Consider the following 19890-nt stretch of genomic DNA (forward strand, 5'->3'; position numbering starts at 1 on the left):
TTACAAGAGTTTTACCAAAACATTATTTTTGGTAGAGCTGTGAAGTCCAAAAGCCTGAGAGGAATTAAAATCCTCCCGATGAAGATGGTTTTCCAGCATTTAGTTTCAACATCTGTTTTACTTCCCAGCTGTCTTCATAAAGTGTTTGTTACTGATAAATTAGGCTCGCGTCTTTCCTAACAGCCTCAGAGAAATATAAATACAATGAGCAATTGCAGACTAAATAAGAAGCAATGGTAGATAAGATTATTTATCTCTGTACCTAAATAGAAAAGCGTGAGTCTTGTGAGTACATTGATAGCCGCTCCCAAGAGCTACAGCTTCTGCAGCTTTCACAGGCAGGTACGGTTCCTCCAAAGATAAAAAGGGAAATCAAGCTGATGATCAAAGTGGCCAACATTGACCCGAAAGGGGTGGAGCAGGTCACAGTCTTTTTATTAGTAATGGGGTGATACAGATCTCAAGGAAGTGAAAACTAAGAAAACCTGGAAGGATCAGTGCCCTGAAGGAAGAAAAACTAAACGAGCAGTAAAGAGCATCAGGGCTGTACATTTCCTGCTTCTCTCTTTCTCTGTACGTGACACAGCAAAACCATACTGTCTCCATATGCTGGGGCAGGCATTTTTCATTACCGTAGTGTAAAAAAAAAAAAAAAAACCCAAAAAAACCCCCACACAACAACCCACTTTAAAGCATCTTTGAAATACCAACTTATGGGGAATGACCCAGAATCTCAGATTCTCGGGTCTCACCATGTTAGGAGGAGACCATGGTGCTGTTACTGCAGTCGGTGACGCCCCAGTGAGGCTCTCTGGGTCTAACGGGCACTCGGCATTGGGGAAGAAGTCGTCCTTCTGCTCTAGTCATCCTAAATTCTCTAAACAGCCCAGCTAGCTGGGTGTGCGGAGATGCTTAAGTCACCGGGGCTGTGAGAGGAGGGTGTTTTCTCTCTTGTGCAGCACACTGCACATTAACCAAGTGACCAGCGTGGCTTGTTCTCCCGCGTTTTGCTTCCGCTATTGCCACTTCTCAAGGGCTTGCTTTACCAACCAAAAGGTTGAGGGCAGAGCAAGATGGAATTTCTGCTTAAGCCGGATCGTCCTGTGCTGCCAGGAAAGCATGATTTAGAAAGCCGGAAGCAAAACAGGCCTAAATATTCAGCCCAGTCATTTGGGTATCAATAGGGAGTGGAGGATCTTGGGTTTCTGGCTCTAGGACTACTTACATAGCTCATGGTGGGCAATCAGTGAATTGAAAACCAGAAATGGTCAAGGGGGAAGGGCGACCAGAACCTGCCCCACTGCCCTACCTCCCCTCCAGACGCAGGACATAACATCAGGCGCTGAATCCAAGGTTAAAGTGCTGGCTGACTGCAGCACTAAGAGAAGTGCCAAAGGCTGCTGAGGACACAGCTGCAGATACACCTTTCTCCTGTTTTTTTCTATTCTGAGGTGCCTGGGAGCAGACACTGATGATGCCACCAGTATCGAAGCCTAACTCTTCCTCTTCAGTGTGTACGGGCTGCTAGATCTGGGTTACTGTTTAGGTACGTAGTAGCTGGGGGCCTACATTAGGACCCTAATTGTTCTTTGATTCCCTCCATAGGCAAGCTGAGATGAGGTTACCAAAAGAGCTTGGGTCAACCCAGATACCGCTCCCTTCCCCACCTCCTCCTCTTTCTCTAGGAAGACACAGCTCTTAAGTTGGGCATTGAAATCGAAAGCGGGATTAATCCATGCTTTAGGTGCCTAACTCAGCATTTAATTCTAAAAGCCCAGGCGTTGCGGTACACAGCATTAATTGCAGGTCCGTTTGTCAAATGCCTGCGTGTACTGAATCCCTTTGATTTCAATATAGACTCTATGTGTCTGGGGCTTAAGCTCTAGGGATTCTGACAGAACTGTTCAGTCACTCTGTTCTCCCAATACTCTGTGTGTGTTTGTATACATTTATAGTTCGAGAAGCAAACAAAATAGCTTTTCCTCCTATTTTTACTGCAATGGGGAAAAAAAAGAACTAAGTGAGTAAACTCGGTTATCACACTGGTTTTGCAAAGGTGGAGTTATTTAGACTAGCTTTTTTATGCGATGGGCAGTTCCACCACACAAACAAGAGAGATGGTTACAAAAGGGTCACAGTGGTAATGGTCACCACTTGCCACATACATGGCAAACAATGAAGAGGAAAGTTGTATAGAGCAAGATTGGTAGTCTGGGTGTGTTCAAACAAATTGCCATTTCATACGGTGACATGCAAAGGAATTAATCAAGGAGCAAACGATGGAGATCACATGGATGGGGTGATGGCATATAGACCAGAAAACAATGACTCTCAAAAACTGTGTGGAGTCACAGTGACTGAACAAACAGCTCATATGAACTCTGTGCTCTAGGAAAGAGGCTGAAATGGTACCTTGGAAGAGAAGGGTAACAAGGGGAAACTAGTATCTTGCTATGCAGTATTACTGAAAACTTTCTAAACTTTCTAAAATATAGTGTCTAATTTTTCAATCCATGTCCAATGCAAAGGTGTTGAAAAGCTGGAAAACACAAGAAAAGACTCATCTAAATTATTAGAGAGTAGAGAGACTGTCAAACCTGAGATGTAAAGCTTGCCGTGTATGCGCTACCTCGCATCACATACAAAATGAGACTCGTTTAGCAGAGAAGTCCTCCCAAGAACCAGTGAGCGCAAGACAGACGCATGAAAATGAAAATTAGGTGCAAATGTTCGAGGGCGTCAGGAGTTCAGTGCTGCTTCATGAATGGCGGGGAGAGGGTGCAGTGTGAAGGTCAGGCGTTAACTCTCTGGTAGTCGGGAAACTCGGAATGAAAATTTTATGGTGACCATAAATCCACCTTTTCTGCTTGAAGTTCTTACATTACATGGTCACATACCAAGGTGTGACTACTTTGGTAAATATTTATACTGCCAGCGGTTTTATAACTGGGGTCTTAAAGAGCAGAGGGAATTATAGCACGTGGCTTTTGTAGACTGACGGGTCAGGAAAAGAGGTGGGAGTTTGCAAAGCCCTCAGCTTTCAAACGGGGCTTGAGTGCTCCAGGCAGCACGTCTCAGTCAGATGACCTTTCTCCTTCCACTACGGACCCTCTCCACACATGCACCTACAGGAATTCCCACAGTCTCTTCTCCATATCAACTTTGGTTAGTTACTGAGTTTGCCTTTGGTTTGCCTCAGGTTTTCTGAGAGAACGCGTTCTGTACGGGCGAGTCTGCCCCCGGTGCTCCCACCCTGACAAACTTAGCGGTCCGTAAAAACATCTCCTTGGGCCAGCATAAAGCTGGTCTCACTTGGTCAGCTCCTTCCAGGTGGTCGTCCCCCCTTTTTGAAACTGTCCCCCGCATGTGCTGGAGCACACGTCGTCGGAGGGTGGCCTTGCATCTCCCGCGCCCTTGCAGTTTGTCAGCCGGCACGGGGTGCTGTGAGGGAAAGCAGGGGCAGCCTGGCACCCCCGTCCCCCGGCGCCCGGGCACAGGGCAGACTAGCACAAGGACAGCAAGCAGAGCTGTCTTACCTCTGAGGCCAAGCTGCTGCCACAAAATGCTTTTGAAAAGCAGCTGCCCTTCACGTATCTCAGGCATTCGCCCCGTTAGGAGCTTTTCACAGAACCGCAGCCTTCTGCTGCCCACCGGTACCCTGCTCGTGGTCATAAAGTAGTTCGTAAGAAACCTGTTTTGCTTTCTGCAGAATCCCATTTCATTTGTGTTCTGTCTCGCCGGCACATTTGCATGCATCTCCTACTGCATCAGTCTGAACGGGGTATTGATCAGTTGGAAGATCACAGTCGTCGTACGTCTATGACGATAACCAGGAAGGGGGGTAAAGGCATAGAAGCACTTTCAGGGTGTCAGTGAAGAACCTGAAGATCTACATGTAGCCGAGGTCATAGCCATGATCAGCTAATGAGCAATCAGTGATTCACAAGTTTCTCCTAAAGTGATACTTTAATAGTGTCCCGTGATCTGTGCTGGAAGTTGCTTTGTGAAGCTTTAAAACCCCCGTGGTATGTTACCAGCTAAAAGTTTCTATTGATCTCTTACTTTCATTCCCTTTAACGGAAATTTATAGGAATTTTATTTTCTTGTGGCTTCAAACGGCTGGTAAGAAGAAGCTGCTAAGGCAGCTCCAGTGAAGTGGAAAAAGGCTGGTGGTGTAACAGCGCGGCGCGCTCGCCGTGCAGCAACGCTGCCAAGGCAGAGCGAAACCCGAGTGTGACATGTTGATAACATCCTCCCATCAGGTGGTCTTTTCCACTAGCTCTAAAATGTCAACGGTTCTGAGGGAAATGTCTTTATTAAGCTTTCAATGACCTACTTTTGGGTGTCTGGGAATAACCAGAAAACTACCCAAACCACGAGAGTGCATCTAATTTTAGCAGCCCTTCATTTTGTGCATGCGAGCTTTTGTGTTCTGCATCTCCAGGAAAAAACATTGATTTCTTGCTGAGCCAAAGACAGATTTGGTTAGTTTTAAATCAACCCCTTGCTGAGTCACAATCACAGTGAAATCATCCCTCTTGAAATTATTGAGTCTGTAATTGTCATCTGTTTTGCTTCAAAAACTAATACCAAGCCCATTCCAGAGGATCTATGGTTGCTGGTCTCTGAAGAAAACGCCTGAGCAGCCCATGCTGGAGCTAATCCGGGCAGCTGTGTTTCGTGTGTTTCCTTTTCCCCCTTGTTTTTAATTGACTGATAGTAAAAGGGTCGACTTCTTCACAGGAAGTTTCTGCGAGTCTTCTAGCTCAGTTATAAGGGCAATCCAGGAAAAGTTAAGGACAAGAAAAAAAAGAGTTGTTTGTGTGTTGGCAGGGAGCCTGAGGTGGTGTTGATGGTGATGTGGATGGTCTCTGACATAGTTTGGATAGAAGAAGCACTAAACAAGTATTTGACCATTGATAGGGATATTAGTGCTGTGCAAGATCGCTTGAAGGAAGCACGTCCAGCTGTGGGTGAAGTACAGGCCTCCCAGCTTCCAGTACCTAAATTGGACATCAAACACCGTCTCTCTTGCTGGGAGGGACAGCAAAAACCATTCCTCATATCATGTCAGAGCCCACTGGAGTGCTAGACTAAAACGTGTTTAAATCTCACCCACACTGGACAGAAAAAAATACAAACAGAACCAACACAGAGGATGGTGGGGACTGAACATTTTGGACATTTGTTTGGGACTTCACAAAATAGAAGACAAATCAAAGCCAGCAAAATGCAGTGATGTAATGGCAGTAGCGCAACAAAACTGAGTAACAGAGTTCTCTGGAGCCAGAGAACCTCCCAGCTGATGGAATCAACCACAAAAACGTGCAACACCTGCTGGCAGCTGTGAAGGGGGTCAGCCTGGTTTGGGATTGAGTTGATTATCAAGTAATGTGTAGTGTTTCCCAGCGGAGTGCGCTGAGCTTGGCAGCGGGTGCCTCCCTTTAGAGGCAAGCCTTGGCCGGTCTGACTGCTGCACGCTCCTAGCCTTAGCCAGGCATGGCCGGACGAAGAGGGTGATAACCACTCGAAAAGCCGAAGTCAAGCTGCTTCGCAACCAAGCCCTTTGCCATGCTCTGGCAAGAGCACCCCTGCCCCAGGGTCGTGTTTAGCACCACGGGGAGGATCCCGCTGTGGGCCGTCCATCCCACCGCCGCTGATCCACCTCCATCTGCAGAGGAACACGGAGCCCACCCCCTCGGAGGTCTCCCAAACCCCCCGCCTGGAAGCTTTCTTCCCCCTTCCCAAGGCATGCGCAATGAAGTGCAAGGGGGTTTAACCCTTTCAAAAGCCCATCTTGCTTTTGGGTGGTTTTTATTGCAACAGCTGTAGAGTTTATCTATGCAGATGTCCAATGGGCTGTTTATGGGATTAGCCTCAACAGTGGGGCAACGATTGCGACGAGGCCATCGCGTGCTCTCTGAAAACGCATCCGCATCCTTTAAGTGTCCTGCTTTGCAGTGTCATTTAGCGTACTATTGACAACGTATTTGTGATCCGCGTTTGAAGAGGCACAAGCGAAATGGGCAAAGAGTCTACTGCTGCTGCTCGTGTGAGTTGTGCCTTTTGGTAGAGGTGTTTGTCTCGCCTCTGAATTTCCCAGGTTTCAAAGGACAACTTGGTTTGGCCATAAAGGTAGACAGTTAGGAAAGGTGTTCATGCAAATATTTTTTTCAGGCTCAAGCTGTTGTTTGAGAGGCCTACGCTTACATTCAGTGTTGGATTTGGAGAGGTGTGGGTCTGATGATCTGCTGAGGACAAGTGGTGACAAAGAGTGAGGATGCAACAACTCTAATCACCAGTTCACCGAGCACAGAGAGGCAAGCTGCATGCAGGGAAGCTGCTGTGTTTCCTGGGAGAAGTAACCTTTGTCTCGAAACAAAAAGCAAGAAAATACTTGTACCGGAGCCTCTGAGCTGGTTACGGGGCTCTCTCTGCTGCCTATTTGGTACCATTCACCGGGCAATGTATCCTGCACGGCATCTTGATTTCAGGCTGGCTTTTTCAACGTGGCAAATGAAGGGAAAAATAACTTGAAACAAATAGTTCCTGTTCTGCGGTATTTAACAATGAAATTGTAAACCACAGAAGGGACTGGGCTTGATCTAGAGGTCTTTGAAGTCAGCAGAACGATTCCTACTGATTTCAATGCGCTTTGGGTCAAGGCCACAGGAGGAAGAAAGCAAATGTTTTCTGCCCAAAAAAAGTATTAACCATCAGCATTCAAAGAACAATAAAGCCTGATGTGTAAAATGTGTGCCTTTAAATAAGGCAGTCAGAAACTTATTTAATTTCCATCTGCTGCCTAATAATTTGTCACTAATACACTAAAAAGGAACACATTTATAGAAGTCATAATCATATACTGAGAAGAAATAACACTTAATACTGTAATTTGCCTCCTATCTTGCTTCCATTCCATTTTGTGCATATTGTATTTCACAGTAACATAATGGTGCTTATGCTATCACAGACTAAGCGCTGTAGATTTCCAGACGAACTAAACTTCACTGCACTGATGGCAGTTGACAAAGATATGAAAATTATTATTATTTTGTACAACTTAATCTTTAAAACATCACAATGTTTTTTGGTGACAGAGAATAGGTCAGAGATACAGAATTGGGGGGGCAAAGAGGCGTTGTTCTGGGAGTAGCGTAGGGGATGCCGCTCGTCTCGCAGGGTTAGTCAAATAGGCTGCACACAGCAGCCTCGTATGTAAAATCAGCAATAGGTTTGCCTGCAAATTTTGTCTCACACGGTTATTAAATCCAGGAAAAGGATTGTCCCTGCCAGCTGCCTACTGCCCAAGAATGCTGTCCTTCTGAATCAGCAGAGCCACCACCATGTCAAAAGGCCATACTCAAGTCTACAAGCCCCTTGGGGTCTATGCGTGCCGGGGCTTTTTGGCATGCACCAGCAAAGCCCGAGTAGCTGAGTTTGCCTGGGCAACAAGCTGACACCATCTAGCTGTGACCAGCCAGAGAAGAGATCCCAGCCTGGTAAGCTGCAGCAGATAAGACCACGTTGCCGTAGCCGAGCTACATTACCTGCACGTGAAACCAGTGAATCGGCGTCAGCTGGAAGAAAAAGCAAGAGAGGAGGGGAACTGGATTAAAGGTGATGTAGAGAACTGAAGGCTATGGATTAATGCCATTTTGCAGCCGCCTTTAGTGCTGGCAATGACCAGCCATGGTGCGTGTTACAGGTGAGAAGAATTTTTCAATGAGAGCTTCCTGTTTCAGGATATTTCCATGAAATAAACTTCCTCGACTCTGAACACCAGCCCTGGAAATGTCCTCCCACTGTAGGAGCCAGTGCATCATTTGGAGAGTAACGTAGTTTATTCTAGGTTTCAAAGAGGATGAAAGCAGAATGGAGTTAAGAACTCTCTTACCATTTGTAAGAACCATTGTTTACACTCATGGGAAAACCACAAATCAAGCCAAACTTAACATAATAAAAAAAAAGTGTTTGTTTGTTTGTTTGTTTGTTTTTAAAATCATTTGAGATCGCAAGCACGGTACTATTTGTACTGAAGTATGAGTACTGCCAACCACAGTCCAACAAGAGACCAGTTCAGCCTGAGTGTACTCCTTGGAAAACCTTCCCCTTCTCTCCTATATTTGTTCCCACTGCAGACCTGCACTGATTTGGGTTGCATAAATACAGGAGGAAAACTCTAACAAAGAAGAAAGGGTTATGAAATCATCTCATTGTCTTTCAGATGAGAATTCTGTGTCCTTCAGGCTGTCAGGCTGGGACATCCTGGTGGTCTTGGGCTGGAAAATCATGTAATCACAGAGGCAGATTTTCTGAAAGGATGTCCTACAGAAAACTGAATTTTCCGTGTGAGTTATCTATATACTTCAGTCAGTGTTTTAGAGCAAGTAGAAAAAATGGCATATGGTAAAGCTTTCATATTTTTATAATAAGTTAATGATTAACTGACTTCCTACATCTTTGTTGACTTAGTGGGAGAGTGACAAGGAACTGTGAGGTACCTATTTGGTAGCATAACAAGTCGGACAATTTGCACGGGCATTTTTTGTCCGCCTCCCTTCTGGAACTTGCTTCATCCAGCTGACACTGCTTCAAAGCCTTAGGCAACTCTCAGACTCACAGAAGTAAGTCTCCTTTTTTTTAATACGACTTATTTTATGAAGTGCTGATCGAGAACAGATGGAGAGAGATTTAAATATTTATTTGTTTCCTATAAAGAATGTCTTTCCAACCGGGAATTGAAAAATTACATTTTCAAACATTAAATTATAGGTATATTGCTAAGAAGAGAACGTCTTAATTACTTAATTACTGCTGGGGTTTTTTTAAACTTCCTTTCTGCTGTAAGACTTAGGTTGAACTTACCATCCTTTCATTTGGTTAGTCAGACATGTCCAGTATAGACCAATAAAGCTGCATCTAGGCTATAAAACTTTACAAAAGCAGGATTTGAATGTTAATTTCAAAACACATGTGGTGCCTGGCAACATCTAAAGCAAAACTATTTGCTTAAAACATGAAATAAACGGAAGTAAATTAATTCCTGCTTACACAGGCTGAGAAAAATAACTTTTTGTGTATTTTATATAGGAAGAGTTTATCATGAACTTTCTCTTTGAGGTGATTACAAGTTGCAGTAGAATTCCTAAAGCACAACCGTCTTTCCACAGGCAGACGGGCTGCAGACAGGGACACTCATACCTTGCTCTTCTATAGTTACATTTTTTAGTGTACTTTATTTTGGCTGTGAGCGATAACTCACAAAGAAACAAGTATTGCCTCCTATCCTCTGGGAAAGCTCTCCTTTCAACCACCCGCCCAACGCCTGCGAAGAAAATCTCATCACCAGGTAGCTGTGTGCGGGTCGCGCGCTCTCCCGTTCCCCCTTCTGTAGGCGGTTCCTTGGGCAACGCTCGCTCCTCCTGACCGGGTGCCCCTGCAGCACGTCACGTCCCGGTGGAAGCTCTGGGTGCTTCGGGTGTTCTTCATTCCTCCCGCAGGCACCAGGCAGCATTAGCTCCCCTTCTTTCGGCTGGAAGGTGACTCCTTCTGGGTGATATCTTCCCATGCCCCAAGCCTGTATGCAGTGCCCTCATCTTCCCAGTCATGTGTGAGCTCTCTGGCACATGGATGTGGTTGCCTTAGTCACGTTCCTGACCTCATAGCTCTCTTCCCTCTGTGCCAGACACCCAGAGCAGGCAAGCTCTGGGGCTTCCCTCTGCTTTCTGAAGCTTCCTAACAGGATCCCACCTCAACACAGCCAGTGCAGCTGCCTTGGTTTGTCAGGGGCTTTCATTCCTGGCATGTCCCTAAACTGTTCCACTAAGGCTCTAAATGGAGTTCCCTTCAAGGCAGAGGCAAAACAGTCTGTAGAAACTATGATCATGTGAGGTCATCGGGGTCCTGGGTCAAGCCTACTGCTGCCCCACTCCCTACAAGCCTGCAACTTTTCCTTATTGAAAAAAAGCTGAAGGTGGGCTCAATCTCAGAAAAGTAAATTGCAGCCTGAAAAAACAGCGAGGAGTATATACAAGTTATCTATACCTATGTCTGTTTGCTATTATCTGTATAATGTCTATATAATATGACATTATATAATATCTTATTATCGATATATCCATTTCTCTTCATCCTACCATCAAAGCAAATCAAACAAAATCTTTTCCTGAAATGGGCAAAGAACTTTTATACTGCTAAATTTCCAAGTATTCTTACTCTGTGGAACACAAGTGAAGACTGTTTTGGTCTGCTTGTTTTGAAACATGATGAGAAAGTGGAAGCAGCAGAGTTCATAACACTGGATATTGGCATTCGGGAAGAAGGGGGTACATAAGTTGTGATAACTCTGGAGATAGATACTCTGTAATGACTTTTAAGATTTTATGCCCTGCTAGTTTGTCTTCTCTACTTTAAATGAGTATTTTAGTGACAATTGAAACCTAAACATTAGACAACCTAAACAAACATTCAAGGTTCAAGACTTCATGAATCTCAAGGAGACCGTATCCAAGCAAGGCGTCATAAATGCAGCTAACTTTTTATCTAGGAAATAGGAGCAAAAGAATTTCCACACTGAGTGTTTGTTTAAGTGTCTTTTGAAGAAGCTAGGAATAGACTGATTTAGCAGCCGCTGCTGTCAACCCTTGTGGCGGGGACCACAGTGAGAAGATAACCTTGGAGATAAAGCCACACTTCAGCCAGAGCTGTGCTGAAACAGTGATGACAAGGATAAAAAACATTTCTGAAGTTCTCTTCTAGATGTGTCCAAACTCAAGGGTCTAGAGCATTAGTAAAGTCTTTGAGTATTGTGTCGAGGATCATGCAATTTGTGTTAAGGCTTCCACAAATTCACATGACAAGCCTCAGCTCCATCTCACACTTCCCTGCAGCCTCTTTCTGCATCTGAGATCTTATGTTCCAGGTGTTGATGACTGGCCCATCCAGCTCTGTCTGGTGGTTGAGGTCCCAGAGGGGCAGAGATACTGCAGAGGGGATGCTGCTGCTGGGGAATGCATTACCTAGCACGTACCAACCACTAAATACCTCTGCTAAATGGCAAACTCCCTCCATGCCGCTGAAAGCTAGTGTCATCTGGCCCTCAACCCATCATAGGAAATGATGCATTTAAAGACAAGTCTCGTGGGTGATTGCATGGTTGGGGTCACTCTCTTATGCCACCCTACAAGTTGGACATCAGCCCCTGGCACAGGCCCTCACCCCATGAGGGATTCTGAGACCAAGTAACCCAAAAGTCCTACTTATATTTAAACGTGCTGATTAAGAAAGTATGCTAGCTTTTTTTACTGCATTTACCTGCAGGTTTTTTAAAATTGTTGTTTCAGGAGCTTAAGGCAGGTTGAGTTTTAGAAAGTAGATTTGAAACCCAGCTGATGCTTATAGACTTACTGAATGTAACTAGAACAGCTTTTCAGAGGACCCAGTATTAATTCAGAAGTGAAATGCCTTTGGTGCCATTTAGATTTCTCTGCTCTGAGAACTGATATCATAGCCCCAGCCTTTTGTCACTAGCAATTACTGGAAGTAAAAGAAGTGTTGACAAAATTTCAAGCATAGCTCCATTTCTGTTTGCTCCTGCTGCTGAGAACATCAGGAGGTGGGACTGGAACTGTGGCCACAAAGAACTGACCTTTACCTCTTTGACTGCAGCATTTCACTTCAGTCTTTTTAAAGGTAAGCCTGATGCACAGATGACCCAAAAAACCCTCCATGAAACCACTTGGCAGTTGAGAGAGCAGCTTGCTTCCATTTTTTCTCCTAGAAGCAAGCTTGCAGCTGTAGGAAAGTCAACACAGCTCCTGGGCATCCTCATCTGTTTCTTGTTGCTGAGAGGGGGAAAGTCCTGTCTCATTCTGCCCCTGAAGTATATGGGCAATGGCTCAACACACTTTCCATAAACAGCTACTCACTGTGCAATGCTTGATTTAAATAAAAATAAGCAATAAAGAAAAAAGGATCCTTCAAGTTTCTACGTTTGGATGAATACATTAGCATGTGTCATCGTTTACTGCTAGCTTCTGTCTTCTCAGTGCAGATTCCCATTGAATGCTAGCAGGTTTACATTTTTATTTTACTCAGGTAGGGTATTTAGTTAAAAATACATCCATGAAGGAAAGCCCTTCCAAATGAAGGAAATGAAAGATGTATTAAGAGAGAAAATGACAGCAAATGACTACCAGGTCAGAAGCCTGTAGAAGCAGCTCTCCTTTTTTCGCCATTGCTTCTAGACTTTCTAAAGACTGTCTCCAGAAGCTGCTGGAATGCTTGTTGTATTGGACGGAATTGATTTCAAATGAAAATGTTGATGAAATCATGGGACACAAAGAGATGGAACCGTAGCTGCCTCTTAACACACTTCTCTTGCTTCTTTGGGTGAAAAGGTTTTCAGTCCTGCTTTTTGTCCACAGGCATACATACCACGTAGACCTAGCTTGGATTGCCCTTGTAGGCTACCTCCATCCCACGAAATAGCTGGCATGCAAACTTTGAATGCTGAGATCTGCAGCTCCAAGCGAGATTCCAAATCAAGAACCACATGCCAGTAATGCCAACTAATTATTCAGAAGACCTCCTGTAGCTGACTGAATGAGTTCATTTGCCTTAGGAAATTTCAGATAGTGATCATGTTACATCATTGTATTACTCAGACCATGCAGGTAATCTTACTATACTGATTAAATTAATTCATAATATTTATATAATTACAAAAGCATGAAACCAGCCAATGAAACCAGAGGAGGGACAGAAAAATGATCAGAGGGATGGAACACCTCTCCTGTGAGGACAGGCTGAGAGATTTGGGGTTGTTCAGCCTGGAGAAGAGAAGGCTCCAGGGAGACCTTACTGCAGCCTTCCACTACTTAAAGGGGGCCTATAGGAAAGATGGGGACAGACATTTTAGCAGAACCTGTTGCAATAGGACAAGGGGTAATGGTTCTAAACTAAAAGAGGGTGGATTTAGACTAGATACAAGGAAGACATTTTTCACCATGAGGGTGGTGAAACCCTGGCCCAGGTTGCCCAGAGAGGTGGTAGATGCCCCATCCCTGGCAACATTCCAGGTCAGGTTGGACGGGGCTCTGAGCAACCTGATCTGGTTGCAGATGTCCCTGCTCACTGCAGGGGGTGGACTAGGTGGTCTTTAAAGGTCCCTTCTGACCCAAATTACTCTGATTCTATTCTACGATTCAACAGATTATGCCAATAACACAACGTCCGTGTTAGCACAGACTGCCGTATGATCTGGGCTTTGAACTGTGTTTTATCCAATATAGCTCTAAACATACAGGGACTGAACTTCCACATTTTTCTTTAGAAGTCTGGAAAGGGCATTTGCACAGGGACCAAAAGGTTTTATTAAAAAAAGAGGTATCTTCTTTTATCGTGCGAATGACAAGTTAGCGATGGATCAAATTCCTTTCCAAAGGGGTTGTCTGTCTTTGAAACCTACGGGAAGGTCACTGCTGGTATCAGAGGCGGGTTCGACACCTGCATCACCTCCAGCGGATGGGGACCTGTGTGGGGGCACCCCGGCCCACACATCGCTCAGGGGACCCGGCTGCTGAGGCGACCAGTGGGTGCCGTGTGAACGGGGCTGCTGCAGCCTGGCCCTGCTCTCGGCCCCAGCGCAGGGCCCTGCAGCGCTTCTCGCTGTGAGCTCCCCTTCCCCTGCCCCTTCCCGCAGCAGGCCCGCCGCTGCGGTGGGTGAAATCCTGGCGGGAGACGCCCTCTGCAGCTCACTCCCGGGTTTACCTGGCATCTGCAAGAGAAACGTTTTATTTTGGGGGGAGCGCTTGCTACAGCAGTCCTGAAAAAATAAACGTATCTATCTCGCTACATTTTGGGGAAAAGGAGTTTCCCTGACACCCTTTGCCCGCTGGCAGGCACACTGCGTGACCGCGCCTGGTGCCGTGGCTGGACCCCTCGTGGGATGTCCCACGGCGTGCCCGAGGTGCCGTGGATGCTGCGACCTGCGGCAGTGCTCAGGCTTAGGGTTTATGTCAGAAACTTGAGACTAAATATGTTCTTATCCCAAAGTCTTACCTTAAAATCAAGGCGTCTGGGCAAGCGATATGCATCTGTTCTCATTTGCTGATACCAGCAAAACCGATAATGTGATTATTAATATTTGTAACGATAGAGGCTGGAATCAGGAACTAGATCTTTGTTTTAATTTGCCTTAATAATAAGACAAGCAAATTCCCGCAACTATTTCACCTTCATATTTTGTTCCTTATTTTCTTATTTCTTTAATTTATTTTAATTTATTCTTAATTTTCTTATTTCCAAGAATCTTAACACTGAGAGGACATAAGTATAGGCTTCTGTCTGATTTTTCTAAAACAAGCCAGTATGATAACTGTAATTCAGAAGTACTTCTTTTTCACCTTGATTTTCCTCTAAATCAGTCAGTACTATCAGGTTAGATCAAGTAAGTTCCGGTGGGCAGGGTGTGGAGAAATGAGCCAAAATGAATCATTTCCTACATAAGCAATTTTTTGTGTCTAGACATTTGGTACCTCATCTGAAGCCTGTCTTTGTTAGCTGGTTTTTTCATTTTCCAATGTTTTCAGAATTTTTGTATAAGCCTTGAATTCTTTCATCCTGCGTGTTCACTTGTTCTGTGTCTTTTGTGAATCGCAGGGGGTAAAAAAAATCTTTTCCTAATTTTTAATTTTATAACTCAATTCTGGACACCATTCTAAGTAACGTAGCACATGAAGGTTTGATAGAGGGCTCAGTAATCACAGATACGATCACATTTAATTCTGTGGGAAGACAGGTGAGTAAATTCAATCCGTGGAGATATACGCTGATATCATACTCCAAACAGCTCGCAGTGACACGGACCGGCCTGCTTGCCTATCTTTTACGACCTTGATGTCAACAAGTTGTTTAAATGAATGTTTGTGATATATATGGAAAGTGTGACAGAAATATGGGCTCTGCGCAAAACGGTATTTTAATACGGTTCGGGTCGGTCTCCGTGCGCTCAGCCGACTCAAACGGAAGCAGAAGGGAGTCGGCGCAGGACTCCTTTGATCACGCTCTTTTCTCTCCAGCACCTTCCCACCGCTAGACACGTACAGGAACGACGCTATTTTGATGTGAAACGGGGACGGAAAGAAAACCGTCCGTAACCTCCTCTATGCTCTAACCACGCTCCATGGCTGGTAACAGCTGTTAATTAGATCGGGGGTTATAATCGCTTTGTAAATAATGTAGCAGGTTGAGAAAGCATTTGTAAATCGGTTGCGTTTTAAGTAGATAAAAACACAGGAGGCTATTCCGGAGCAATTTCCGCCATGCAGGAAAGGATTAACTGTACATTTGCAATAATGGAGATTAATATGTCCCACAGGAAATCAGTCCTGTCGGAGATACATAGATGAACTGGGAGGCCAAAATTGCTGATGTTGCCATGTTTGCCTGGTGTCAAAACCACTATGTCTCATCCTCTTATCACAGAATCACAGAATCATTAAGGTTAGAAAAGACCTTCAAGATCGTCACATCGAACCATCAAACCAACACCACCATGCCCACTAAACCACGTCCTGAAGTGCCACGTCCACACATTTTTTGAACACTTCCAGTGACGGTGACTCCACCACTTCCCTGGGCAGTCTGTGCCAATGCTTGACCGCTCTCTCCATAAAGAAATTTTTCCTGATATCGAGTCTAAGATAGACTGTCACTGGCATCAGGTTGAAGTAAGCATATAGTAGGCACTGGTATGAAAAGACGCACTGTGTTTGCTTAAGGCCATATTGTTATAAAGATACTTTTAATTTAAAATTTCCATAGATGGATTTGTGCAACCAGATTGTATCACCAACTGAATCTGTTAGTTTAATATAAGTAAACAGAAAATTTATTGCTTTAGTAAAAAAACATAGTTGCAGAACTATCTTCTTTTTATTAGAGTGATCTTGGTGCAGTATTTCTTCAGTCTTGAATGCAACGGGAGCAGGAGAAAAAGTATTTTAGATAATGCACAAAACACAAAGGTCCCCTAGAACTTTTCAGATCTACATAGTAAGTTCAAGGCCCCATCTTGTCTGATCACAGATCATCCCTATAATTGTTCAGAAGGTTATGTGAAAGACATGGGAAATTAACAGATTTTTTTTTTAATTAGAATAAAACCCCCATTTCCACTTAGAAGGCACAGTCAGCAAACAGATCTAAAATCCTTTGCTAGGCTAAATGACTAAAATCTTTTCCACCGCAGCGTTAGGATGATTTGAACTGGAGAAGCTGAGCAGGTTATGAACGAGTATGATTTGCAAAGGTGAAACACTAAAGAAATCTTAGTTAAAGTTTGAGGGTGGGAACGCAACGGCAGTGCATCCAGGCTCCAGCCCCTGCACGGAGCGTTACACTTCTGATTAATTCAAGTGTTTCTGCTAATGCTTTCATGGTTAAATAATCTAAAAATTGTCAAAGTTCAGTGGTCGTTGCTAGACTTTGTGGCCTGGATTTGTTCTTGCCTCTGAAGCACGGCGTTTTCTGTCTAACGCTGGCCCCAGCAGCGCTGGGCAAGGGCAGCACAAAAGCAGAGGTCTGTTCAGGTTGCACCGAAAACACAGCTGCCAGGAGAGAGGAGCGTGGCTTCTGCGGCTGCTTCGCAGAATCTCCTGCGACTGCCAGGAGCCTGAGGATTTTGTCAGATTTAGTTTCTACTAGCCAGTAACCCTAGGGCTCCTGATTATATGTAACTTGTATAAGGATCTTTGAACATAATGGTTAATTATCAAGGAAGAAAATAACTTGGAAAAAGATGAGAATTTTCCTTTTGTGAATGTAAAAAGAAGATTGTCACGGGAGCTAAGCAGAGACCTTTTCTTCTCCTTTGTGCTACAATGACATATACAGAATTCGAACCTAGATGTTACTTGTCTACAGACATTCAACAATTCATTGCTGTTGGGGAAACATGACTACCATCCTCACATATTCTCTCCGGCTTTTTCTTTTTCACTAACAGGTTCACCTATTCACCCAAATGATAATTACCTTCATAATTCTATACCATGTTTCTCTCCAGTGCCTGCCTCTCTTCGCATGGCAACCGTGTCTGTGACAGAGTAGAAGACCTCCAGAGGATGAGCTCCCTGGTCAGCACCTCGCACCTCCAGCTAGCTGCCTTAGCTCTGGGTACGGTAGGCTGGATCCTGTGCACTGTTTCAATGGGAACTGTGGAATGGAGAGTGTGGCACTTGGACAACACCACCGTCATCTCCTCTGGCATTGCCTGGGTGGGGATTTGGAAAGTCTGCTTCATCAGTTACCTTCACGTCTCGCCCGGCTATAAAGAACAGTTCTGCCATAAATTCAGTGGCTATGACTCCTCCATCCCCCCTGAAATTTATGCTGCTCAGGGTCTCCTGTTGATCGCCATGTTCATGGGCTTGCTGGGACTGACTGCCACGATATTTGCTCTGAGAAATATTTATATGGGGATCACTCACAAAACTCTCATCACCCGTTTCTTCCTGGTGGGTGGCTGCTTCTACTTATTGGCTGGTCTGTGCATCCTGATTCCCGTGAGCTGGAATTTCTATTCCGTAACACACAACCAGAGCATCACTTTTCCTCCTTCTTACCACATGCCCTCCAGCCCAGCGGCCCAGGAGGCTGGTGCTGCCATTCCTATGGGGGTTGTAGCTGTCATCCTCCTGCTGCTAAGTGGGACTTTTTCTCTCTCCTACAGATTTCCAGTGACCACAAACGTTATTGTGAAATCCTGACGGGGTAAATCCCCCCTGTGCTCTTTCAGAACAAGAACATAGTCAAGAGATAAGGACGGCAGCACAAGTGATTTTATAGTCAAGGAACTGCAGAATTTAGTTTTCGTCTACAGTCGCCACACTATTGTGTTATACGAACCAGCTGAATTACCATCTTAATTGTCACATATGACCAGGTTCATCTTTGAGATAATTGCTGTTGAGCAGCAATTGTGATTGTTTTACCAGTTGTCCTCTTTTGTATATACAAACATTGATTAATTTATTTTTCATATAAGATATTTACCATGCTCAAAGAGCTGACTCTGAATTAACTGTCCTGTTCGGAAAATGTGTAATAACACACGTTAAATGTGAACTTGTCTCCTTGTTGGTACTAAAATATATTGTCCATTATTTAATTACATCCGTAGCAAAGTATGTTTCGTGACAAGTCAAGACTTTTAATACCAATAATATGAGTGTCATCATGGTTGTGTCAAATGAGTCTTCCCTGAGTTGTCTTACAAAGGTCTTGCCAGTTTCTCCTCTTCCTCTAGGGCACATAAAGAGCTGTGTCTTTAATGCTTCTATTTTTCTTTCAAGCTCTTTGCGTTTTATGTTGCAACATGTTTGCCTCTGGGCAAGGTGCGCTCTTAGTTCCTCACTTAGGCAGAGCCAAAAAGTCTGCAAGTGTTTGCTTCTTCATCAGACACTTCACCGAATCCAAAGGTATTGCAAAAGACGGAAACAACTTCTGCAAGTTATTACAAAACTGCCGTCAAAACCAGTGCTCTCAGTAACCAGGAATATTCTGTACAACTTTCAGAGTATGATTCATCTGATGTAGACCCTATAACTAAACCGGTCACTTCAGGCTCCGTTTATGGTCAATGTAGAGACAAAGGCAGTCTTTTTCCGAAACAGATGTCTCTAATGACTGGGAGACTACATGCTCCCTAAAAATCTGTTTCTCTTGACCTACTGTAACAGCTGTAATAACTACAGTTGCTAACTCTGGCATACGCAACCAAACTTCACCTAAGCTAGGTAAAGTTAGGTGAAATAAACATGTCATTTAAGTGGTATTTCATATGCCATCGCCATTTAAAAAAAAAAAAAAAGATAAATGTCCCAAACACTGCAATAAGGGCAATTAAAAATAAATAATGAAGAGGTTGGGAGGAATGAATAAACAGTGTTGATAAACTGATGATCTCTTGAAAACAGGTTTCTCAAAAACTTATTACACTTTTAAAGGAATGCTACAGGAATCTAAAAGTGATTGGGTTTTACTCTTTTAATTGTCCTCTATTTTCTCAAACACTCACGAATTCAGAGAAAGAATCAAAAATGTAGTAATTCTTGTACATTACAAGAAAAGGTAAAATACCAGCAAACTAGGTCTTCTTGCTTGTAGCTGTTACTACCTCAACTTGTCCTAGCAGTCCAATTTTTTCTCCATATCTTCCACATGGTCTCGAGTTTGCTGTACTGTCTGTCTATCCAGAATCTCTACAGCACCTTCATTTCCTCTCTGGCCCTCCAGCCTCTTCTGAAACAGCAGCTTATCTCATCATTGGTAATTTTTTCATCTGCTGCAAGGGTTTCTCTTTTGGCTGTTTACAATACTGTAAAGCACTTTCAAGTGGTGTTTCAATGCAGGCAAGTGATTTAATAGCTTTTTTATTGTATATTGTTTCTAGTTTGATTTCTACTATACATCCTTTACTATGTTGGTAGGTTTCATTTTTAAATGTGCAAGTCAATAGAACTGTTATCTCTTCCCACAGGGCCTACAATAATATTAGATTTTATCTTACTGTAGTTGTAAGGATAAAAATACCTATCCATGTGTTTATGCCAGCATTTCCCCACGCTAGTAAACCACCGATATTCCCTGGTGAGGAATTTGAACTTTAACAGAATATGATGGATTCTTCAATTTTTTTTTTGAGTTCATGTACGCACAGAAATGCCAATGACCCCAACTGTATTTGTTAGCTATGTTCACTAAATGATTGGGTTGGCTTTACATTCATGCTTCTTGGCTAAAAGAAAAAGCAACAAATAACATCAGACACGCGTCAAGTCTCTGCTGTTTCCACCAGGGATTCTGTTGATCTGTCCTGATGTG

General features: G+C 43.9%; 1 protein-coding gene across 1 annotated transcript; it reads left to right on the forward strand.

The window, feature by feature from the left end:
* The first annotated feature begins 17057 nt into the window (after positions 1-17057).
* LOC104628274 (claudin-3) lies at positions 17058-17774 on the forward strand. Its single transcript, XM_010296800.1, has one exon. It carries the CDS (start codon positions 17058-17060, stop codon positions 17772-17774), a length of 717 nt encoding a protein of 238 aa, XP_010295102.1.
* The last annotated feature ends 2116 nt before the right edge of the window (positions 17775-19890 follow it).

The sequence above is a fragment of the Phaethon lepturus genome, unplaced genomic scaffold, assembly GCF_000687285.1.
Source record: "Phaethon lepturus isolate BGI_N335 unplaced genomic scaffold, ASM68728v1 scaffold17491, whole genome shotgun sequence".
Lineage (NCBI taxonomy): Eukaryota > Metazoa > Chordata > Aves > Phaethontiformes > Phaethontidae > Phaethon > Phaethon lepturus.

Coding starts and splice junctions, on each gene's coding strand:
- LOC104628274 (XM_010296800.1), top strand. CDS start 17,058: ATGTTTCTCTCCAGTGCCTGCCTCTCTTCGCATGGCAACCGTGTCTGT.